The 22,181-nt window shown below is 51.1% G+C and overlaps 1 protein-coding gene across 1 annotated transcript in view; it reads left to right on the forward strand.

The window, feature by feature from the left end:
* SH3BGR (SH3 domain binding glutamate rich protein) overlaps nucleotides 1-22,181 on the forward strand; it is a 56,473-nt gene that overhangs the window by 6,924 nt on the left and 27,368 nt on the right. The window contains exons 2-3 of the mRNA XM_055127211.1: nucleotides 1,544-1,729; nucleotides 18,611-18,691. Coding sequence (XP_054983186.1) covers nucleotides 1,544-1,729; nucleotides 18,611-18,691 — 267 coding nt within the window. The remainder of the gene's footprint in view (nucleotides 1-1,543; nucleotides 1,730-18,610; nucleotides 18,692-22,181) is intronic.

Genomic DNA, 22,181 nt, shown 5'->3' on the forward strand with positions numbered 1-22,181 from the left:
GACCCAGACATCGGTTTGGGGGACACACGTGCCCTTACAGTCTTAATGAGTACCGTTACTGAGAGCTTTGCAGCTGGAGAAGCTAGAGGGAAGCGACAGGAGCCTCGGACGGCAGGAACACCGGCGACTTGCTTCCACTAGGAGGCCACACTCAGAGGGCTCAGAGGGCTGAAGGAATCACGACACGTGGGGCCGTCGGGATAGCACAGTTAGAAGGCAGGTTGTACAAGGCTGGCCCTGTCCAATCCCCAGCGCCCCATTCGGTCCCCCGAGCACTGCCAGGAGTGAACCCTGAGTGCAGAGCCAGCGGTAGGCCCTGAGCATTGTTGGGTGTGGCCTGAAAACCAAACTAAAAAATTAAAATAAAATCAAGATCTTTGATATTTTCATATCCCCAAATACCCGTTCACATTACTCCTTTTTTAAATTTTTAAAAAATTATAGGAGTACTGCTATTTATTTGCCATGGATGAAACTGATTTCACATTACTTCTTTTTTTTTTTTTTATTTGCTTTTTTGGGTCACACCCAACGATGCTCAGGGGTTACTCCTGGCTCTGCACTCAGGAATTACTCCTGGCGGTGCTTGGGGGACCATATGGGACGCCGGGGATGGAACCCGGCTCAGCCGTGTGCAAGGCAAACGCCCTCCCCATTGTGCTATCGCTCCAGCCCCCATATTACTTCTTAATGAACCGTCAGCCCTGGCGTCTGTCTGCAGCGCCTTGAAGGGGCTTCTCTCCAGACTGTTCTCGGGGGCTCATTCCCTCTGTCTAAACGCCGATGGGCCTGTCCCCAGGGGTGGGCGCTCTGTGCAGGGCCGCGGATACTCCCCTGGAGCATGTGGGAAATCTGTCCCCGAGGTCCTTGAAGGGAGGGAGGATCACCGAGTCCATGGCAGCTTGTCCGTCAGGACTGGGAGGAGAAGCCGCTGGGCGGAGCTGGGGACGTGGCTCTTCCCGATTCAGTCTCGGGACGGACTTGGGGCTCACGGTGCCGGGGATGGAACTGGGCCCCACGGGGGCAGGGCGAGCCCCTGAGCTCTGTCCTCGCCCCGTCTCCCTGTGCTCATTCGTCCCAGGACGTTCCTGCTGTTCTCCGCCTGCCTGCCAACTCCTTCGCCTGGACGTGGCTCCGGGTCCCCTGGGGCGTCTCCGTCTTCTTTCCCTTGGCAACAAATTCTTCCTCTGCATCCAGGGAAGGGTGTTGGGAGGGGGGGGCCCATTCTCTGAGGAGGTGGCTCCGCTCAAACTCGGAATGCAGGGGTCAGCCTGCGCCTCCCAGTGGGGCCTGGGCCTCTGACTTCTGGGAGCACTTGAGTAGGTGGTACCCCCATCCCCTGGATGTGACCCAGCTCAGGCCCCGCTGTGCTGGGGGCCGCTTGGGCCATCCCGGCGCTGCTGGGGAGGCTTGTGGTCCTGCAGGGGGCGCTTGGGGTCCCACCCACGCAAGACTGGTGCTCCCACCCTTTGATAAGCCCCTCGCCTGGCCTCTCAGCACGTCCCCAAATGCCTCACGATGGTCTTTGTCTGCTCGCTACCAGATTAGGAAGAAGCAGCAAGAAGTGGTGGGCTTCCTGGAAGCGAATAAAATCGACTTTAAGGAATTAGACATCGCCGGAGACGAGGACAACAGGAAATGGATGAGGGAGAACGTCCCCGGGGAGAAGAAGCCGCAGAACGGGATCCCTCTGCCGCCCCAGATCTTCAACGAGGAGCAGTACTGTGGGGTGAGCACTTGGGTGCTTGGATGAGTGTGTGTGTGCGTGCGTGTGTGAGTGTGTGTGTGTGTGCGTGTGTGTGTGTGTGTGTGTATACGTGTGCGTGTGTATACGTGTGCGCACGTGCGTGTGCATTGAAATGACGTGAGATTTCCAAATCATGATTCATTTTTCCCACTGAGCACTAGGTGGTGGATCTCATGTGAAGAACCACAATCTAAATTTAGAAAATGGTAGAAACCACGAAAGGAGGAACCGGAAGTTTGGGGATTGCATAAGCTCCTTACTTGATTCTTTTTTTTTTTTTTTTCTCGAGTGGTGATGGGTTTGGGATACACCTGGTGGTGCCCAGGCTTGCTCCTGGCTCTGGGCTCGGAGATCCCTCCTGCCAGGACCCTGTGGGGTGCCAGGCATCGAAGCTAGGTTGCCCAGGGGGCAAGGCCAGCACCCTATTTTCTGTAGTTGTTTGTTTATTTATTTGTTTGTCTTGTTTTTGCTTTTTGGGTCACACCCAGTGATGCTCAGGGGTTACTCCTGGCTCTGCACTCAGGAATTACTCCTGGCGGTGCTCAGGGGACCATATGGCTTGCAGGCATTGAACCCTGGTCGGCTGCGTGCAAGGCAAACACCATCCCTGCTGTACTATCGCTCTGGCCTCATATTTATTGTATTGTCTGTTTGGCCCCTTAATTTATTTTGGGCCACACCTGGTGGTGCTTGGGAGCTCTTCCTGGCTCAGGACCTTCTCCTGGTGGGGCTCAGGGGACCATGTGCCAAGGGTAAAACTTGGGCCTCTCCAGGCCAGGCACACACGCCAACCCACGAGGCGTCTCTCTGGCCGCTCACAGCCCGTTATGAGAAATGACATTCTGTAATTCCATGTATTTCCCCTTTCCCTTTATTGTGTTGCTGGGTGTGGGGGTGTTCACACACTAGGTTGTGGTGTGTTGTAAAAAATACATATGTGCCCACAAGGAAGGGTGATGTGTGTTCTTCGCGGTCTCTCCGGGCGGCTCTCTCTTGTCGCCCATGTTCGGTGCTCTCGAGCTGCTGTGTGTGGACTCCATCGGAACGGCTGTTGGCGATGGGCAGGCGAAGGAAGAATAAGGACCAAGCTGGTTGCTGATTAGTTGCCATTTATTTAATCTCTTGTCTCTCCCCTCTCGCACACTCTTCCTTCCTCGCCCCGCATTCCTCCACCCCAGAGCTCTGACTCTGACTCTGACCTCTGGATTTTTTTTTTCTTTTTGGGTCACACCCGGCGATGCTCAGGGGTCACTCCTGGCTCTGCACTCAGGAATTACTCCTGGCGGTGCTCAGGGGACCCTATGGGATGCTGGGAATTGAACCAGGGTCGGCCATGTGCAAGGCAAACACCCTACCCGCTGTGCTATCGCTCCAGCCCCTGACCTCTGGATCTTGACTCTCACTCCGATCTCTGGATTCTGACTCTGGATTCTGACTCTGACTCTCCTTCTCTTGCTCTCTTACAGTCTTATTTTATATCGCAATCACATCGGGTGGTGACACAAAGGTGGGTTGAACATTAACACATCAACAAAGAGAGATAAGGCCACTCCTCCAGGAGATTAACTCAAGGACAAAAATCTCATCTAAGGAGATTACTCCAGATTACTAAAGAGATTGGCTCAAGGGCGGGATCCCATCCAGGGTGTGTCGCTAGTAATCCATTTAGATAGTTGTAGATGTTTGTTTTTTCACTGAAGCCACATACGGTTTTCAAACACCTGAACTGCCCTCGCGGGCTGGTGGCCAGTGTGGAAGCAGGACGTGGGCAGATTTCCTTCCTTTCAGAGGCTCCAAGGGAGCACGTTTTCCCACCTCCCTGTGGCTCCTGGGGCTGGCACAGCCCTCGGTGTCCTTGGCCTGTGGGCGCATCCTCCTCTGTCCCTGTGTTTGCATCTGATGTAGTCCTTGATCATGGAACAGGCACGGGCTAATGCTAACGCAGTAGGGCCACCTGCCAATGTCCTATTCTCCAACCAAGGCCGTGATGAGGTGCTGGAGCTCTGGGGTCTGTCCTGGGGTTGGCGCTGGCTTATTCTTGCCGAGCCCTGAGTCCCGGTCCAGAGTCTGTGCATGTTCCCGTGAGGTCCTACTGTGCGGCCAGCGCGGGGTCAGGATTTACTGGTGGGGCTGAACCCGGGACTTTTGGGGGCAGAGAGGGCTTTTTCTTCTTCCTTTTTTTTTTTTTTTTTTTTTTTTTTGCTTTCTGGGTCACACCCAGTGATGCTCAGGGCTTACTCCTGGCTCTGCACTCGGGAATCACTCCTGGTGGTGCTCGGGGGACCATATGGGATACTGGGAATCGACTCGGGTCGACCGCGTGCAAGGCAAATGCCCTACCTGCTATGCTATTGCTCCAGCCCCTCTTCTTCCTTTTTAAAAATTAAGTCACCGTGAGATCCAGTTACAAGCTTTCAGGTTTGAGTTTCAGTCCTACAATGATCAAACCCCCATCCCTCCACCAGTGCACATTCCCCACCACCAATGTCCTCAGTATCCCCCCTTTTCTCACCCTCCCCCTGCCTCCATGGAAGACAATCTCCCCCATACTGTCTCTCTACTTTTGGGCATTGTGGTTTGCAATACAGATACTGAGAGGCCGTCACGTTTGGTCCTTTACCTACTTTCAGCACACATCTCCCATCCTGAACAATCCCTCCAACCATCACTGACTCAGTGATCCTTTCTCTATCCCAGCTGCCTTCTCCCCCAGCTCGTGAGGCAGGCTGCCAACCATGGGGCAATCTTCCCGGCCCTTGTGTCTACTGTCCTTGGATGTCCGTCTCATATTATGTTATTTTATGCTCCACAAATGAGTGCAGTCCTTCTATGTCTGCCCCTCTCGTTCTGACTCATTTCACTCAGCATGATATGGAGAGAGCTTCCTGTGGCATGAAAAGCCCCTCCCCAGCCCCTTCCCAAACTCCTCCATTCTAACCCACATAGAAGGTTCTGGAAGGTCCAACAGGAATCAGCCATCACTTGGGCTCTGGACTGTGGCTCTCACTGGGTAAAGAAGTGAGAATTTTGGGGGGCTGGAGCAATAGCACAGTGGGGAGGGCATTTGCCTTGCACGCGGCCGACCTAGGTTCGATTCCCAGCATCCCATAGGGTCCCCTGAGCACCGCCAGGAGTAATTCCTGAGCGCAGAGCCAGGAGGTAATCCCTGTGCATTGCTGGATGTGACCAAAAAAGGAAAAAAAATGAGAATTTTGTTTTGGGGGGTGGCAGGCATTAGGGTGATATTGGTGGTAGGCAGTTTGGTTTTGTAAGGATTGAAACTGTGAGGCACAGGCATGCTGAAGAGTCAGAGTGGTTCAGAAGTGCCTGCCAGGGCATGGTTCTCCCGCCGTCAGCCTCCTGCTCCCTTCTTGGGTGTATAAAAATAAAAAGAAAAGGCATGGGCGAGGGAAGGGACGCCTCACCGCACCAAGCCAGGCACAGGGCCTAGGGCAGCAGCTGTCTCTCCCGCCACCCGAGTTCGGTAGCCTCCGGCCGCTTCCCCCACCCCGGGGAGGTTGATGGCGAAGATGTGGCAGGCGAAGGAAGGAACGGAGCCAAGATGGTTGGTCTCACTTGCAGTTTATTCCAATCTTCCCTCTATACACTCTCCCCACCCCCACCTTCTCTCCGAACCCCTTTTATTGATCATGCCCTCCCAAAGGGCACAATACATTGACGTCACCAAAGGCACCAAAAAATCTTACAGGAAGAACATTGAGGCAACATAATTCTCTTGTATCTGCAGGCCAGTAATCTAGGCCCCCCGGAAAGAAGATGCAAAACCAAAACCGAAGCCTTCTTTGGGCTGAAAGCACTTGGATTTACATCCCAAAGACTAGGCTAGGCCAGAGCCTGGAATCTACAATGTCAAGTCAGGCCTGGCTAGCACCTAAAATGTTTTTTGTGAGAAAAGGGAAGCTGCCTCTGAATCTCTAGAAGGCAGCTGAAAAGGGGAAAATATTCCAACACTTGGGCCTGTGACAACTCATCGGCCCTTCAGGGAGGTTTCCCAGGACCCAAGGATAGGCTGGCTCTAAATTTCTGAGTCTCTGTCTTGAAATTCATCACAGTTTTTGAACCCGGGACCTTGTGTTTCCAGTTTCCACCCAGCGATGGTCAGGGGTTCCTCCTGGTGGTGCTCGGGGGGGCCACATGAGATGCTGGGAGTTGAACCTGGGTCGGCCGAGTGCAAGGCAGACGCCCTCCCCGCTGTGCGATGGCTCCAGCCCCACAGGAGACTCTAAGGACAGGGCAGTGGAGGAGATCCCGGGAGCGGCAGGGCCGGGCGTGTCTGTGGGCCCAGCAGCCCAGAGACTCTTGGTGCCTGAGTAGACGCCATCCCAGGATCCTGAGAGAGTCATCACAGCTGCGGCCCGGATTCAGCCCCCGGCCCCTCTGTCCCTGGAGCAGGCAGAGGGACTGAGAGCCCAATCCTCCCATCCCACCCACAGTTCCCCTGGACCTCCTTGGCGGGGTCCAAAAGTCACTGCTTCACACAACCAATGGTGCCTTGGCCACTCTCAAAACTTCGGTAATTCCACAAAACACAATCTGTCGAAAGGACATCTGCACACCGTGATTCATTGCTGCACCCACACAATAGCTAAGATAAGGAGCTCACATCGGTGTCCGGCAAACGATGAAAGGATTATGAAGATGGGGTAGATAGACACGATGGAATACTACGCAGCTGCAAGGAGTGATCGACTCATGCAGTCTGCTGCCACCTGGTTGGAACTGAAAGACGTGTTGAGGAAGTAAGCCAGAAGAAAGACAAACACAGCTTGGTGTCTCTTATCTGTGGAATATAGAATACCAGATGAGGAAATGTACTACAGCAACGGGGGATGCCTAGATCACCCCAACCCCAGTGCTCAGAGAGAAGAAGGACAGAAAAGGAAAGAAATCAAGGGGGAAGAAGAGAAGAAGAAGTAATGGGTGAACAGGCACCAGGGCTTCAGGTATCCCGGTGATATGGGAGAGGGGTAGAGCCACACGCCCAAGACACACACCCAGCAGGATGAAAACATGAGACCCAAGGGGCGACCACTGAAACTTTATCATGTGCCTGTCAAGGTGACAGACGGGGTGGGGAGGGAATGAGGGAACACGGGTGGAGGGAGGTTGACACTCGTGGTGGGATTGGTGCTGAAATATTATACACTTAAAACACAATTGTCTGAGGCCTGAGTGATAGCACAGCAGGGAGGGCATTTGCCTTGCATGTGGCCAACCCGGGTTTGATTCCCAGCATCCCATATGGTTCCCCGAGCACTGCCAGGAGTAATTCCTCAGTGCAGAGCCAGGAGTAACCCCTGAGCATCGCCGGGTGTGACCCAAAAAGCAGAAAGCAAAAACCAACCAACCAAACAAAAAACAACCTACAATTATCTATAACTTTGTAAATCACGATTGTTAATTTAAAAAAATACTCAGGCAATTTCAAGTCTTGGGGACTGTGAGTCAGGAACTCCAGGTGAAGACCAAATAGATAGGAAAAGGAAGGGTCTTTCCCGCCGGAACGACCAAGTGTGTACTTCTCATCAGGAGTGAGTGGTCTTGCGGTAGTGAGGCTGAGGCACCCTTTCCTGAGCATTGGCTGACTTCCTCCCCACCCCCACCTTGGTCTTGCTATTTTTCTGTTAGGGAAAAGTGATCTTCTTCTTCTTCTTCTTCCTTTTTTTTTGCTTTTTGGGTCACACCAGCGATGCTCAGGGGTCACTCCTGGCTCTGCACTCAGGAATCACCCCTGGCGGTGCTCAGGGGACCATATGGGATGCTGGGAATCGAACCAGGGTCGGCCACATGCAAGGCAAACGCCCTACCCGCTGTGCTATTGCTCCAGCCCCAAAAGGCGATGCGTCTTACATTAGGAAGTTTACTTTAAAAAAAAATATATATATATATATATATATTTTCTTTTTGGGTCACACCCAGTGATGCACAGGGGTTACTCCTGGCTCTGCACTCAGGAATCTCTCCTGGCAGTGTCTGGGGACCATATGGGATGCCGGGGATTGAACACGGGTCGGCCGTGTGCAAGACAACGCCCTTCTTGCTGTGCTACTGCTCTGGCCCCTGGGAGATTTACTTTTGAAGGAATAGGTGCTTTCATTGCTGGAGTGATTGAAAAAATATTTTTTCCTATTTCTTATTCTTTTCCCCCTTACCCCCCTATATTTCTTGTTCTTTTGAGCTTTGTTTGGGGTCACACCCAGCAGCGCATGGGGCTGGCTCCTGGCTCTGTGCTGGGCGTCACTCTAGGCAGTGTTCAGAGACTGCACAGTGCCGGGACGGAATGCCAGCCTCCGCCTCAGGACCCGCGCCCAGCCCCGAGCGCCGTCCTCCGGGGCCCTGGGGATTCTTCATTTTTTTGGGGGGGGGTCATACCTGGTGATGCACAGGGGTCACTCCTGGCTCTGCACTCAGGAATTACTCCTGGCGGTGCTCAGGAGACCCTATGGGATGCTGGGAATCGAACCCGGCTCAGCCACATGCAAGGCAAATGCCCTTCCCGCTGTGCTATTGCTCCAGCCCCGGGATTCTTCATTTTTATTTTTGGGGACACACCTGGTGGTGCTCAGGGCTTCCTCCTGGCTCTGGGCCCAGGACCACTCCTGGGGGAGTCAGGGGGCTCTGCGGTGCCAGGGTGTGGAAGTCGATGTGGAGGTCTCGTTCTGTTCAGCAGGGAGAACCCTTCGTAGGGCGCAGCCGAAGGAATAGACGCAGAGCCCGGAGGAGGGAGAAAAGGCGTTTATTCTATGGCAGTTACGGTATTTATACCTCCCTGTTGGGAGGAGGTGGTGCCAGGACCCCCAATAGAAATGCAGGGTGTGGCACGGGATTTAGCTAGTAATAAACAAATGCTGATAGGATAAGATCAGTAAGATTAGGAGTGGCAACCTTTGCTAGGTGTGGCATGGGGTTAGCTAGTGATTAAACAAATAGTGACAGGATAAGATCAGTAAGGTAAAATGGCTCCCTACACCAGGGTGCAAACCCCAGCCAGCCATGTGCCAAGCAAACGCCTTACCCCCCTTCTGAGAGGCTCATATGAGCCCCGGGGCGCCAGAGCTGGCAGGGCACGCGGAGGGGACCTCAGGCAGGACCCTGTGAGCCTCATGTGTCTGTGTCACCTCTGCTGCGGCTTCTCTGGGGGCTGCAGGTGTGAAGATATTATCCCAGGGCACGGCAGGCAACTGGCAGCCAGAGAAAGGCGACACTGGCTGGCGAGTAACACAAACCTGCACACCACGTGTGTCTCTCGGCCCCAGTAGGGGCCAGTAGTCTGTGCAGAGGGGGCCCGCATGGCACCTCCAAATCTCACAGCAACCCGAACCCCTGGGGATCACCCTGGGAGTGCTCAGACACACAAACACAGCCTGACGTGCAGGCTGAGCATTAGGACTAGGGAGAAAAACCCAAGCTAAGCTAGACAAAGGTTTCTTTCTAAAGCACACTTTCCATTTGTACATAAAAGTAGCTCAGCTGAGCATGTCATTTTTGTTTGTTTGTTTGTTTTTGGGTCACACCTGGCGATGCACAGGGGTTACTCCTGGGTAAGGCAAACGCCTTACCCGCTATGCTGTCCAGTCCCGAGTATGTAATTTTCTGATCCTAAGTTTTTTTTTTTTTTTTTTTGCTTTTTGGGTTACACTCGGCTATGCTCAGGGGTTATTCTTGGCTCTGCACTCAGGAATGACACCTGTTGGTGCTCAGGGGACCATATGGGATTCCGGTGATCGAAACTGGGTCAGTTGTGTGCAAGGCAAATGCCCTCCCTCCTGTGCTATTGCTACACCTCCCACCTTTTTTGATTGTAGGAGTACTGCTATTTATTCAGCCATTGATTAAGCTGATTGAATTGGGCATGAGCTTCATATTATCTTCTTTTTAGTTCAAAATGTTAATTTTATTTTATTATTTTATTATTTTTCCCCTGGGCTGGAGCGATTCCTCTGCCCCTCTTGGAGAGCCTGGCAAGCTACCGAGAGTATCCTGCCCACACAACAGAGCCTGGCAATCTACCCATGGTGTATTGGATATGCCAAAAACAGTAACAACAAGTGTCACAATGGAAATGTCACTGGTGTCCCCCCTTTGTATTGATTCACCATGAGATACAGTTACAAAGCTTTCATGTTTGAGCTTCGGTCGCACAATCATCAAACACCTATCCCTTCACCAGTGCACATTTTCCACCACCAAAATCCCCCATATTCCCCCTCCCCCCACGCCCATTACAACCCTTCCCCTGCCTGTGTGGCAGACAATTTCCCCCATACTCTTTCTACTTGGTTACATTTGATATTTCGACACCAGTCCCACCACCACTCAAACCTGCCAAAAAAGGCAGTGCTAGATGATTTGTTTTGTATTGCTTGTTATGGATAGAATATAATGTCCAGGAAATTCTGTGTCATTCTCTTCCGGGAGCTTTAGTTCATAGTCTCTGTCCTTGGCCATTGATGAGATTACATGGTGCCAGGGGCAGTTTGTGGCTGTGACTGCCAAGCTTCTGGAAAACTGGGGACCTGGGGGGAGGAGGCCCAGTCCTGATCCAAGCAGGCCTGGAGATCTCAGTCACGGGTTCCTGCATATCTGGGTTTTCCTGCTGGTCTGCACTCTGCTGAGGTTCATCCCGTTTTGGGTGAGGTTCGTGCCTTCTTGGGTGAGACTCATCCAAGCATGTGGAGAGTGGCCTTGGGCATGGCGGTGGTTGGGTTCTGGAGGTTTTTGGCTGCCGGGGTTCTGTTTGGGGCAGGGAGGGATACTCAACCCACCCCCCTCGGGGGTGCCCTGGTGAAGACAGCCTGGCATGGGGTCAGGGCATTCTGTGGCACTCTCTTCCGGGAGCTTTAGTTTATAGTCTCTGGGCCTTGGCCATTGATGAGATTACACGGCGCCAAGGGCAGTTTGTGGGTGTGACTGCCAAGCTACTGGAAAATTGGGGACCTGGGGGGAGGAGGCCCAGTTCTGATCCGAACAGGTTTGGAGATCAGTGATGAGTTCCCACTTACCTCTGCGCTACAAGCCCTAACTGTTTCTTTTGATCTCATTTGAGATTTATGGGTCTCTGAAATAAGGGCAACAAATGAGCTTATACAGCTGAAGCTGAGGTGGTTTGTGGGTGTGGCTCCCACATGCCTAACTTTTGGCTGTTTAATTTCTTGGTAAACTTGGCTCCAAGTTGCTGGGGTCTGGCCAAAGGCAAAGCAGCAGTTTTGGGGTATCTGGAAGTCTGAAGGCACCATCAGGCTGCGGATGCACCCGCCCCGCAGGTACAGGTTGACCTGCTGGTGGCACCGTACGCCTCCCCCATCTTTTTAAAAATTTTAAAAAATTTTATTTTATTTTATTTTTTGCTTTTTGGGTCACACCCAGTGATGCTCAGGGGTTACTCCTGGCTTTGCACTCAGGAATTACTCCTGGTGGTGCTTGGAGGACCATATGGGATGCCGGGGATTGAACCCAGGTCGGCGGCATGCAAGGCAAATGCCCTACCCGCTGTGCTATTGCTCCGGCCCCACCATCTTTTTTTTTTTAAAAAGTAAGTTTCGCACTGTGGTTTCCAGTGCTATTGCTGACAGAGTAGCACACCGTTGAGCCCCGCCTCCTTCTCCGGGTGGTCTTTTTCCTCCGAAATAGCTGTTGCCTCTCCCTCTTCTACTCCCATCCCCTGCCCTCTCTCTTTGGCTTTTTGGGTCACACCCGGCGGTGCTCAGGGGTTCCTCCTGGCTCTGCACTCGGGAATCACTCCTGGCAGTGCTCGGGGGACCCTCTGGGATGCCAGAGATCAAACCCGGGTTGGCCATGTGCAAGGCAAATGCCCTCTCCATTGTACTATCACTCTGGCACCCCCCAACCCCCTTGAGTGTCCTGTTGCTACTCAATGCCAGTTCTCATGATGTTCTTTGTCCCGTTGTCTTTGGGTATTCATTATTCCGCCACTATGTCTCCTTGTACCCCACGCACGAGAGCTATTCTGCGTTGGCCTCTCTCCCCTGGCTAACTTCACCCAGCGTCATACTCTGTAGATCCCTTCATGTAGCAGCAAATTTCATGGCTATCTTTTTTTTTTCATAGCCGCATAATATTTTGTTGTTTATATGCACCAGAGTTTCTTTACTCAGTCATCTATTCTTGGACACTTGGGTTGTTTCCAGATTTTAGCTTTTGAGATTTTTTTGTTTTGGGGCCCCTGGGGTATATTCCAAGAAGTGGAGTGCTGGATCAAATGGAAGCTAAATTCCTAGTTCCTTTTTTTTTTTTTTTTTAAGGAATGTTCGTATTGTTTTCAGAAAGGCTGGAGCAGTCGGCATTCCCACCAGCAGTGAAGGAGAGTCCCTTTCTCCCCACGTCTGCACCAGCACTGGTTGTTCTTGTTCTTTAGGATGTGTGCCAGTCTTTGTGGTGCAAAATAATATTTCATTGTTGTTCTGATTTGCATTTCTGTGATGATTAGTGATGCAGAAGATTTTTTTTTCATGTGCCTTTTGGCCATCGTATTTTCTTCTTTTAGGAAGTTTTTGTTCATCTCCTCTCTCTATTTTTTGATGGAGTTGGATTTTTTTTCTTGTTACGTTTTTTTTTTTTGCTTTTTGGGTCATACGTGGTGATGCTCAGGGATTACTCCTAGCTCTGCACTCAGGAATCACTCCTGGCAGTGCTCAGGGGACCATATGGGATGCTGGGAATCGAACCCGGGTCAGCCACGTGCAAGGCAAGCGCCCTCCCCACTGTGCTATTGCTCCAGCCCTTTTCTTGTTAAGTTTTACCAGTGCCTTACATATCTGTGATATTAACCCCTTACCAGATGTGTTTTGGGTAAATAATTTTTCCAATTCCGGAAGCTGTCTTTGTATCCTGGTCACTTTGAGGGGCAGGAGCTTCTTAGTTTCATGTAGCTCCATTTGTTGATCTTCGCTTATGCTTGCTTGGTCAGAGGTGTTTCATCCTTGAAGATGCTTTTAGTTTCACTGACATAGAAAGTTCTGCGTCGTTTTCTTTTTTTTGTTTATTTTATTTTATTATACTGAATCACCGTGAGAAAAAAAAAGAAATACAAAGCTTTCAGGTTTAAGTCTCAGTCATACAATGATTGAACCCTCATCCCTTCACCAGTGCACATGTTCCACCACCAAGAACCCCAATATACCCCCCTCCCACCCAGCCCCCACCTAAGTAGCTAATGATCTTCTTTTTTTTTTTTTTTTGCTTTTTTGGGTCACACCCAGCGATGCTCAGGGGTTACTCCTGGCTTTGCACTCAGGAATTACTCCTGGCGGTGCTCAGGGGACCATATGGGATGCTGGGAATCGAACCTGGGTCGGCTGCGTGCAAGGCAAACGCCCTACCCGCTGTGCTATCGCTCCGGCCCCTGATCTTCATTTTATTCTCTGTACTTTGAATACATTCAATATTTCAATAGAGAACTCACTATCATTGTTTGGAATTTCCCCCCAACAATCAGGCCTGTTGAAAAGGCATCATTTAATAATTTCATTGCTGAGAATGAAGATTCTATGAGCTCTGATGTTTTCTGAATTTCTGATATTTTAGTTCAGTTCACAGTCTAGATGCATGTCTGTAAGAAGCCGCTCTAGGTGCCAAAGTGGGTTAGAAGACCTCTCGGATCATAGTCTTTAGGAGCAGAGGGTCTGTTTCTCGAGCAGCAGCTCCGGATCTTATCTGGGCCGAGGGGGTGCCAGTATCGACCCCATCCCATGATCGCCTATGAGCCACAGCATTGCAAAGTTCCTACCTCTGGGTGGAAGTCTTAGGGGGTGGCTCTCACCCACGTGGATGATGCATCGTTTTCCTTTATATACGTCAAGGATTCAGGTCTGATCCTTTTTTTTTTTTTTTTTTTTTGCTTTTTGGGTCACACCTGGCAATGCTCAGGGGTTACTCCTGGCTCTGCTCTCAGGAATTACTCCTGGCAGTGCTCAGGGGACCATATGGGATGCTGGGAATGGAACCTGGGTCAGCCGCATGCAAGGCAAATGTCCTACCCGCTGTGCTATTGCTCCAGCCCCCTAGTCCATTTTGATTTGACTTTTGTGCCTGGCATTAGAAAAAGGTTTGGGTTTACTGTTTTTTTTTTTTTTTTTTGCATGCAGTTCCTAGTTTTCCCAGCACTGCTTGTTGAAGAGGCTTTCTGTTCCATTTAATATTTTTTGCTCCTTTAACAAAGATTAACTGACAATGTACCTGAGGATCATATGCCTCAGAATATTAAACTCTGTCTCATTGACATGAGGTCTGTCTTTATTCTGGTACCATGTTGTTTTAATTACTTCCACTTTGTAGTACAGTTTGTAACAAGTCACACAATGGAGACGTTATTGGTGCCCGCTCGAGCAAATCGATGAGCAACGGGATGATAGTGACAATGACAGTTTGAGGTTGGGGAAGGTGAGGCCTCCCATCTTCTTTCCCCCAAGGATTGTTTTAGCTATCCGTGGGGTTTTGTTTTTCCATATGAATTACATGAGTGTCGGATCTATTTCTTTGAAAAATGTCATGGGTACCCTTATAGGGACTGCACTGACTTTTTTTTTTTTTGCATTTTGAGTCACACCCAGTGATGCTCAGGGGTTATTACTGTAGGCTCTGCACTCAGGGGTTACTCCTGGCAGTGCTTGGGGGACCACATGGGATGGTGGGAATTGAACCCGGGTCGGCCGTGTGCAAGGCAAAGGCTCTACCCACTGTACTATCGCTCCAGCCCCTAGGAACTGCACTGAATCTGTACACTGCTTTCGGGAGTATTGCCATTTTGCTGATATTAATCCTCCCAGTCCATGAACAAGGGACGTTTTTCCATTTCCTCATGTTCTCTTTTATTTTTAGAGTAGTGTTTTGCAGTTTTCTTTGTATGGGTCTTTTTTTTTTTTCTTTTTGGGTTACACCCGGTGATGCACAGGGGTTACTCCTGGTTTTGCAATCAGGAATTACCCCTGGTGGTGCTCAGGGGACCATATGGGATGCTGGGAATCGAACCCAGGTTGGCAAATGCCCTACCCGCTGTGCTATTGCTCCAGCCCCTTCTTTGTATGGGTCTTTCACCTTAGTTAAGCTGATTCCAAGGTACGTGGTTTACTGAGGCACGATTGTGAATGGGATTTTTAAAATGACCTCTCTCTTCTCCTTCATTATTTGCATGTAGGAAAACCATGGACTTTTGCATATTAATTTTGTGGCCTGACACCTCACTATACAAATCTGTTGTTTCTAAGAGCTTCTCTGTAGAGTCTTTGGGATTTTGTAAATATAGTATCATGTCATCTGCTGATAGGGATTCCTTCCTTTCCTATATGGAGGCCCGGGATATCTTTTTCTTGCCTAATTGCTATGGCGTGTGGCTTGCAGTGCAGGCACTGACAGGTTTGCCGTCCCTTACTTCCTTTCCAGTGCTCTCGCCTTCGGTGTGTGGGTTGGGGTGTGGAGCTCGGGTGCGGGGGCCACCGTGTCCTGGGCCCCCCGGGGCGCTGCTCTAGCTGTGGTCCTCAGGGTGGGAGAGGCCTCGGTTGAAGGCCCGGTCTGCTGTGCTGTCCTACCCGCACCTCTCGGTGCCTTTCCCTGTCACTAACGTGATGGTGGCCTGTTCATATGTCCATGTGTCCGTGTGTCCGTGCCCTGTTTTGCGTCTTCCCTGTCTTTGCCTTTTCCGCCCAATGAGCTGAGTTCTCTGTAGAGCACGAGGTGTCTCCTGAGGCTGGAGCGCAAGCAGCTGTGTCTGCCGGCCCGTGTTCGGGTGGACGCTGCCCACCCCCTACTCCGCCCTGTCAGGCGGGCGTCCTGCCCAGCACAGGAAGGCAGAGGGAGAAATACAAGCATCAGAGGTTGGTGGTGACCATGGGCCGGGTGGTGGCACTTGGTGACCAACTCTTGGTGCTGGAACAGGAAGGGGCTCCAGATTGTGGGGACACATGTGACCCTGTGCATGGGGGCGGGGGTCTTGGGCACCTCGGGGGTGGTGACGTGAGGTCACTGTGTACAGGCCATAACTGTCAACACCATCGCAAACACATTACCTTCCTCTACAATCAAAGAACAGAAGTAAAGCAGTTCCGTTTATCATGAATGAGCCAAAATAGAGCAGGAACTGCAGTGTGGCGGGATTTCCACTCTGCTGGGAAAGACCGAATGCTCAACCCGCAAAGCCTTAGAAACGGGTTTTCTTTCCTCTGGAGACCCAGGTGAGCTCACGCTCTTTCAGCCTGGGCAAGGACAAAGCAGAGAGCGTCACCGTGTCAGCTCCGTGCGCAGCCTGGTCTGTGCCTTCTGAAAGGCAGAGTTGGGGGTGGGAGACGAACAGGCCAGGGTGGGCCAGGCAGGGGGTTAGGAGTCTGGGAAGCAGAGGGGAGCCTCTGTCGCCGGGCATGGAGATGGACGGACAGACCTGGAGGCCTGTAGGCGCATCCTGATAAGGGGGTAGACTTGTGGGGGGTGGAGAGATAGCAGGGGTAGGGGGGGAGGGCGCTGGCCTTGCACACAGCCAACTGGGTTTGATCCCTGGGACCCCATGTGGTCCCCTGCGCACTGCCAGGACTAATTCCTGAGTGTAGAGCCAGGAGTAGTCCCTGAGCATTGCCGGGAGTGACCCCCCAAACAACCTCCCCTCCCGCTATGCCGAATCAGATAGAAATATTTTATATTTCTGGGGCTGGAGAGATAGCACAGTGGGTAGGGTACTTTCCTTGTATGCAACAGACCTGGGTTCGATCCCCGGCATCCCATATGGCCCCCTGAGCACTGCCAAGAGTAATTTCTGAATGCAGAGCCAGGAGTAACCCCGGAGCATTGCTGAGTGTTAACCCCCTTCCTCCTCCCCACAAACCCCGAACAAACAAAAATTAATTAATTAATTAATTGACTTTTTTGTCACACCAAGCAATGCTCAGGGGTTACTGAGAATTATTATAATAATTCCTGGCACTGCACTCAGGAATTACTCTGGGGGTGCTTGGGGGACCATATGGGATGCCAGGGATTGAACCTGGGCCAGCCATGTGCAAAGCAAATCCTGCCCCCCGGTCGCTGTACTATTGCACTGGTCCCAAAATATTTCATATTTACTGCATAATATTTTCAATATTTGATTATCGCTTATGATTTTGATTTTTTTTTCCCCTGCTGGTTTTTACTTATGGGAACACTTTCATTTTTTAGTTTATTTTGTGATTTTTGTCTCTGAGCTTCTCATTTTATTTTTTGAGTATTCGGTCTTGGGCCCACACCTGGCAGCTCGCCGGGCTTACTCCTGGCTTGACTCTGCTCCTGACGGTGTCCGGGGACTGTCTGGGGTGTACTTTTTTTTTTTTTTGCTTTGCTTTTTGGGTCAACCCAGCGATGCTCAGGGGTTTCTCCTGGCTCTGCACTCAGGAATCACTCGTGGTGGTGCTTGGGGGACCCTGAGGGATGTCGGGGATCAAACTTGGGTCTGCCGCATGCAAGGCAGGCGCCCTCCCCGCTGTACTGCCACTGCGGCCCTGGGTTGTACTTCTATATTGATTCAAAAGAGATTTTCTAAGGGCTGGAGTGATACTAGCTAGGGCATATGTGTTGCATTCAGCTGACCCGGGTTCGATTCCCGGCATCTCATAGGGTCCCGCAAGCACCACCAGGAGTGATTCCTGAGCCTAGATAGAACCAGGGGTGGCCCAGAAACCACAGCTGGTGTGGCCCCGAAACCACAATAAAAGGTTATCCAGGCGACACTTACCATGGAATTCCGGGTGGCAGACTCTTGTGAGTGCTGACTTGTGTGAGGAGCCGCCAGGGAAGAAGTTCCGCTCCCTTGCCAGCACAAAGCCCAATCAGACAGCTATTGTGCTTGTGGGGAGCTATTTCTCACTCATTCTACCTTAGCTAGACCTTTATGGGTTTCTGGTGTGTGTGTGTGTGTGTGTGTGTGTGTGTGTGTGTGTGTGTGTCTGTGTGTGTGTGTCTGTGTCTGTGTGTCTGTGTCTCTGTATGCGTATTCGGTGAGAGAAAAGTGCACACATGAGGGAAAGCTTACATGCCATATTTTTTTTTTTGAGGGGGGTGCACACACACACACACACACATACACACACACACACACACTTGCTCAGGGCTTGCTTCCAGCTCTATACTCAGAGATCACTCTAGGTGGGCTTGGGGGGCCATACGTGGGGCTGGGGATTGAATTCAGGTCAGCCACGTGCAAGGCAAGCCTGCTGCTGGTGTGCTATCTCTCTGGGCCCCATGATGTGAAATTTTTTTTTTCTTTCTGGGTCACACCCGGCGATGCTCAGGGGTTACTCCTGGCTCATGCACTCAGGAATTACTCCTGGTGGTGCTCGGGGGACCATATGGGATGCTGGGAATCGAACCTGGGTCGGCCGCGTGCGAGGCAAACACCCTACCCTCTGTGTTATTGCTCCAGCCCCATGATGTGAAATTTTAAAAGAGAAATATCTTTTCAAAGGTAATATGACTTTCGGCCAGAGTGATAGCACAGCAGATAGGGTGTTTGCCTTGCAGATGGCCGACCCGGGTTCGATCCTCGGCATCCCATAGGGTCCCCTGAGCACCGCCAGGAGTGATTCCTGAGTGCAGAGCCAGGAGGAACCCCTGAGAATCCCTGGGTGTGATCCAAAAAGGAAAAAAAAGTTAATGTGACTTTAGCACATCCTTATTCTGGTAAGAGACAGTGAAACTACAGAAACAAGTGGGAACTCTCTTGTGAGATTTCTTCACTTTCGGGGTTAGTCACCCTGGACGGAGCAAGCTGGGGTAAGGCAGCGCCCGGCAAATCAAAGAGATCCACCGAGGCGTAGGTCTCACCAGGGCGCTCTGGGCTGAGACCCTCTTTCTCTTTGCTTAAAGGATTTCGACTCTTTCTTCTCTGCAAAAGAAGAGAACATTATCTATTCGTTTCTGGGATTGGCTCCCCCTCCTGGATCAAAGGTAAGTTGGAAACCCCGTTGGAGCACAACTAGTGCAGGTAAAATTCAGCATTTGGGATCACTTACTAACGGTGACCTTTCAGGTAACATGGCTGTGGTGCGTGCCGTATTCGGATGATGGCGTATGCATTGATACGGGTTTCTTTGGCCCAGCCTACAGTGCTCTGGGGCTGTTCTCACCTGACATTGCTCAGGACTCGTTCCTGGCTCTGCACCCAGGGGTCACTCCTGGCGGGGCTCAAGGGCCCTTAGGTGGTGCTGGGGATTGAACCCGGGTCTGCTGCATGCAAAGCAAGAGCCATACTCCCTGTACCATCTCTTGGGCCTGCCCAGTTCTCCTTCTTTAAACATTTTTTAAACTGTGGCTTTAGTAACAAGGTCACAGTAATGTTAATGTATATGGCTTTGCAGAGTCATCGAACCTTCCCCCCGCCCCCACCCCAGTGGCCCAGGCCTGCCCCACTGTCCATGTCACTTCCGGTCCAGGCTTTCTTCCCTTGCTCCCCACCCCGCTGCTTGCTAATGTCAGTTTTATAATCAGAGGCCGAGGGTTCCTCATCACTTGATACTGTCTGTTCCCTTGTCTTGTTTCTCCCTCTGCCTCAGTTGGGCAAGATCATCTGGTATTTGTCCTTTCCCTTCTGACCTATTTCACTGGACATGACACCTCCTGGTTCCGTCCAAGTTGCAGGGACTGACAAGATTTCATCATTTCTCACAGCGGATTAATATTCCGTTGTGTCTAGATCACTGCCTCTCTTTAAAAATTTATTTTTTATTTAAAGTTTTTAACTTATTGACGGAGGTCCTGTGATTGACACGACTGTTCAGGATGGTTCCTCGTGCACGTTATCATAACACGTTCTCTTCCATCCCTCGTCCTCCTCTGAGGTCACTTCACCTGTAGCCTCAGCCCTGGCTGGTGTGCCCAGCTCCCCACCCGCAGGGACTCCGACACCCCTCCGTCTCCCCCACCCCCTCGACAGCACAGTGGGTGGATCTATTCTCTGGTTGTAAATTCCTGGTTTCTTTTTCTTTCTTTCTTTTTTTTTTTTTTTGCTTTTTGGGTCACACCTGGCGATGCACAGGGGTCACTCCTGGCTCATGCACTCAGGAATCACCCCTGGCGGTGCTCAGGGGACCATATGGGATGCTGGGATTCGAACCCGGGTCGGCCGCGTGCAAGGCAAACGCCCTACCCGCTGTGCTATCACTCCAGCCCCCTTTTTCTTTCTTTTTTTCTTTTTTTTTTTCTCTTTGGGTCACACCCGGCGATGCACAGGGGTTACTACTGGTCTTCACTCAGGAATTACTCCTGGCGGTGCTCAGGGGACCATATGGGATGCTGGGAATCGAACCCGGGTCGGCTGTGTGCAAGGCAAACACCCTACCCTCTGTACTATCACTCCAGCCCCAATTTCTGGTTTCTTGATCCCTTCCTCTGCCCTTGGACATCAGGCTGTGTCCATGTTCCGGGTCTCACCCTTAGCACGCCAAGAACATGGCTGCGCGTGGATCTTCGTGAACGAATGTGTCTGCACTTGGGGGCGGAGACAAAGAAGCGGGGGCGCTGGATCCCAGGAAAGCCGTCTTCTTACTTTCCCAAGAAGCTTCCGGAGTGCCTCCAGTGCATCGGAGGGCCAGGCGACGTTCCCGCCGACAGTGGACGAGGGTGACGCGTCCACATCTTTGCCGACACCATTTCCCGCTGGTTGAAGATCGGGTGTCGGTCACAGGCAGAGCCGACGTCTGACTGCCAGGGGCCCAGTGGACGGAAGGGACTGTCTGTCCCTGCTCAGTAAGATCTGGCAACGGTCTGAGGGCGGAGTCGCCCTTCCCAAGGTTGGCGCTGGGACAGAGGGACCCTCACCCCGGAGAGTGGGCAGGCAGGAAGGAGAGCAGTCTCTCCTCACTCCCCTCTGCAGTGCTCTTTTGGTTTTCTCCATTCCCATTTGGAAATTCGCCATGTTCAGAAAAGATGGCTATTGTCCCCAGGATGATTGTTTAAAACTCCTGTCACCTTTAATCATTGGCGAAGGAGCAAGAAATGTGAAGTGGAGCCTCTTCAACAAGTGGTGCCGGGAAACTTGGCCAGCTACATGCAAAAAAAAAAAAAAAAAAAAATTAGTCCAAACCTTGGTCTAATGCCAGGCACAAAAGTCAGATCAAAGTGGAACAAAGACCTGAATCTGGCAGGTACATAGAGGAAAGCGTAGGCAGAACTCTCTGTGGCTAACGGCATCGGCAAGGATGAAACACCACTGACCAGTAAGCAAAGCTAAATGGGACCTCATTAAACTAAGAAGCTTCTGCACCGCAAAGGGAACAGTGTTGCGTGAATATTCGCGCTGTTGGAGGCGCTGAGACAAGGAACTCGGAAGAAATGTATGTCATGGAGGGTCTAGGTTCTCTCTGACTCTTGACAAAGGTAGAGAGCCCCCGTGATCTCCTTCTATTGATCATGGTACCTCTAAAGGGGACAATACAGTGACGTCACCAAAGGCATCAAAAGAAGTTACAGGAAGAACATTGAGGCAGTAGAACATGCATTGTTTCCTTGCATCTGCAGGCCACTAATTTTGGCCTCCGAAAGAAGATACAAAACCAAAACTGGAACCTTTCTTGGGCTAAAAGCACTTGGATTTACATCCCAAAGACAAGGCTGGGCTGCCACCTGAAATCTACACTTCAAATACAAATTGCCCCCCCCCCCCACCTGAAATCTACATCCCAGAGGCTAGGCTGGGCCAGAGCCCAGAATCTACAATGTCAAAGGTCAGGCCTGGCTAACACCTGAGATCTGCATGTCAAAGACCAGCCAAGGCTTCTGTGAGAAAAGGAACACTGCCCCTTTCAATGTACTGAAATTATTTTCTGAAGGCAGCCTGAAGGGGGAAAATGTTCCTGTCTGTAGTACAGTCTGTGTGGGCTCGCCCTGGTAGCTCAGTCCATCCCCAACAGAACAGTAGCCAGGACACAGAGACATCCCACAGAATGGGAAAAATTATTTACCCAACACTCGTCTGATAAGGGATTAATATCCATATATGTAAGGCACTGATAGAACTTATAAGGAAGAAATACCCAACTCCGTTTAAAAAATGGGGAGGAGATGAACTATGGCTTCCTCAGGGAAGAAATAAATACACATGACCAAAAGGCGCATGAAAAAAATGCTCTATCACTAATCATCAGGGGATGCAAATCAGACAAAAACGTGATAATATCTCACACCACAGAGACTGGCACACATCCAAAAAAACAAGAACAAACAATGCTGGTAGAGATGAGGGGAGAAGGTTGGTGGGAATTCATTGTTGGTGGGAATGCCAGCTGGTTCAGACTTCTTAGAAAACAACGTTAGACATTGATCAAAACACTAGAAATTGAGTTTCTATATGACCCGGCAATACCACTCAGGGGAATTTATCCCAGGGGCCCCCCAACACAGCAGAAACGCCCTCCGCACTTGTATATTCACTGCAGCACTG

The sequence above is a fragment of the Sorex araneus genome, chromosome 2 (assembly GCF_027595985.1).
Source record: "Sorex araneus isolate mSorAra2 chromosome 2, mSorAra2.pri, whole genome shotgun sequence".
Taxonomy (NCBI): domain Eukaryota; kingdom Metazoa; phylum Chordata; class Mammalia; order Eulipotyphla; family Soricidae; genus Sorex; species Sorex araneus.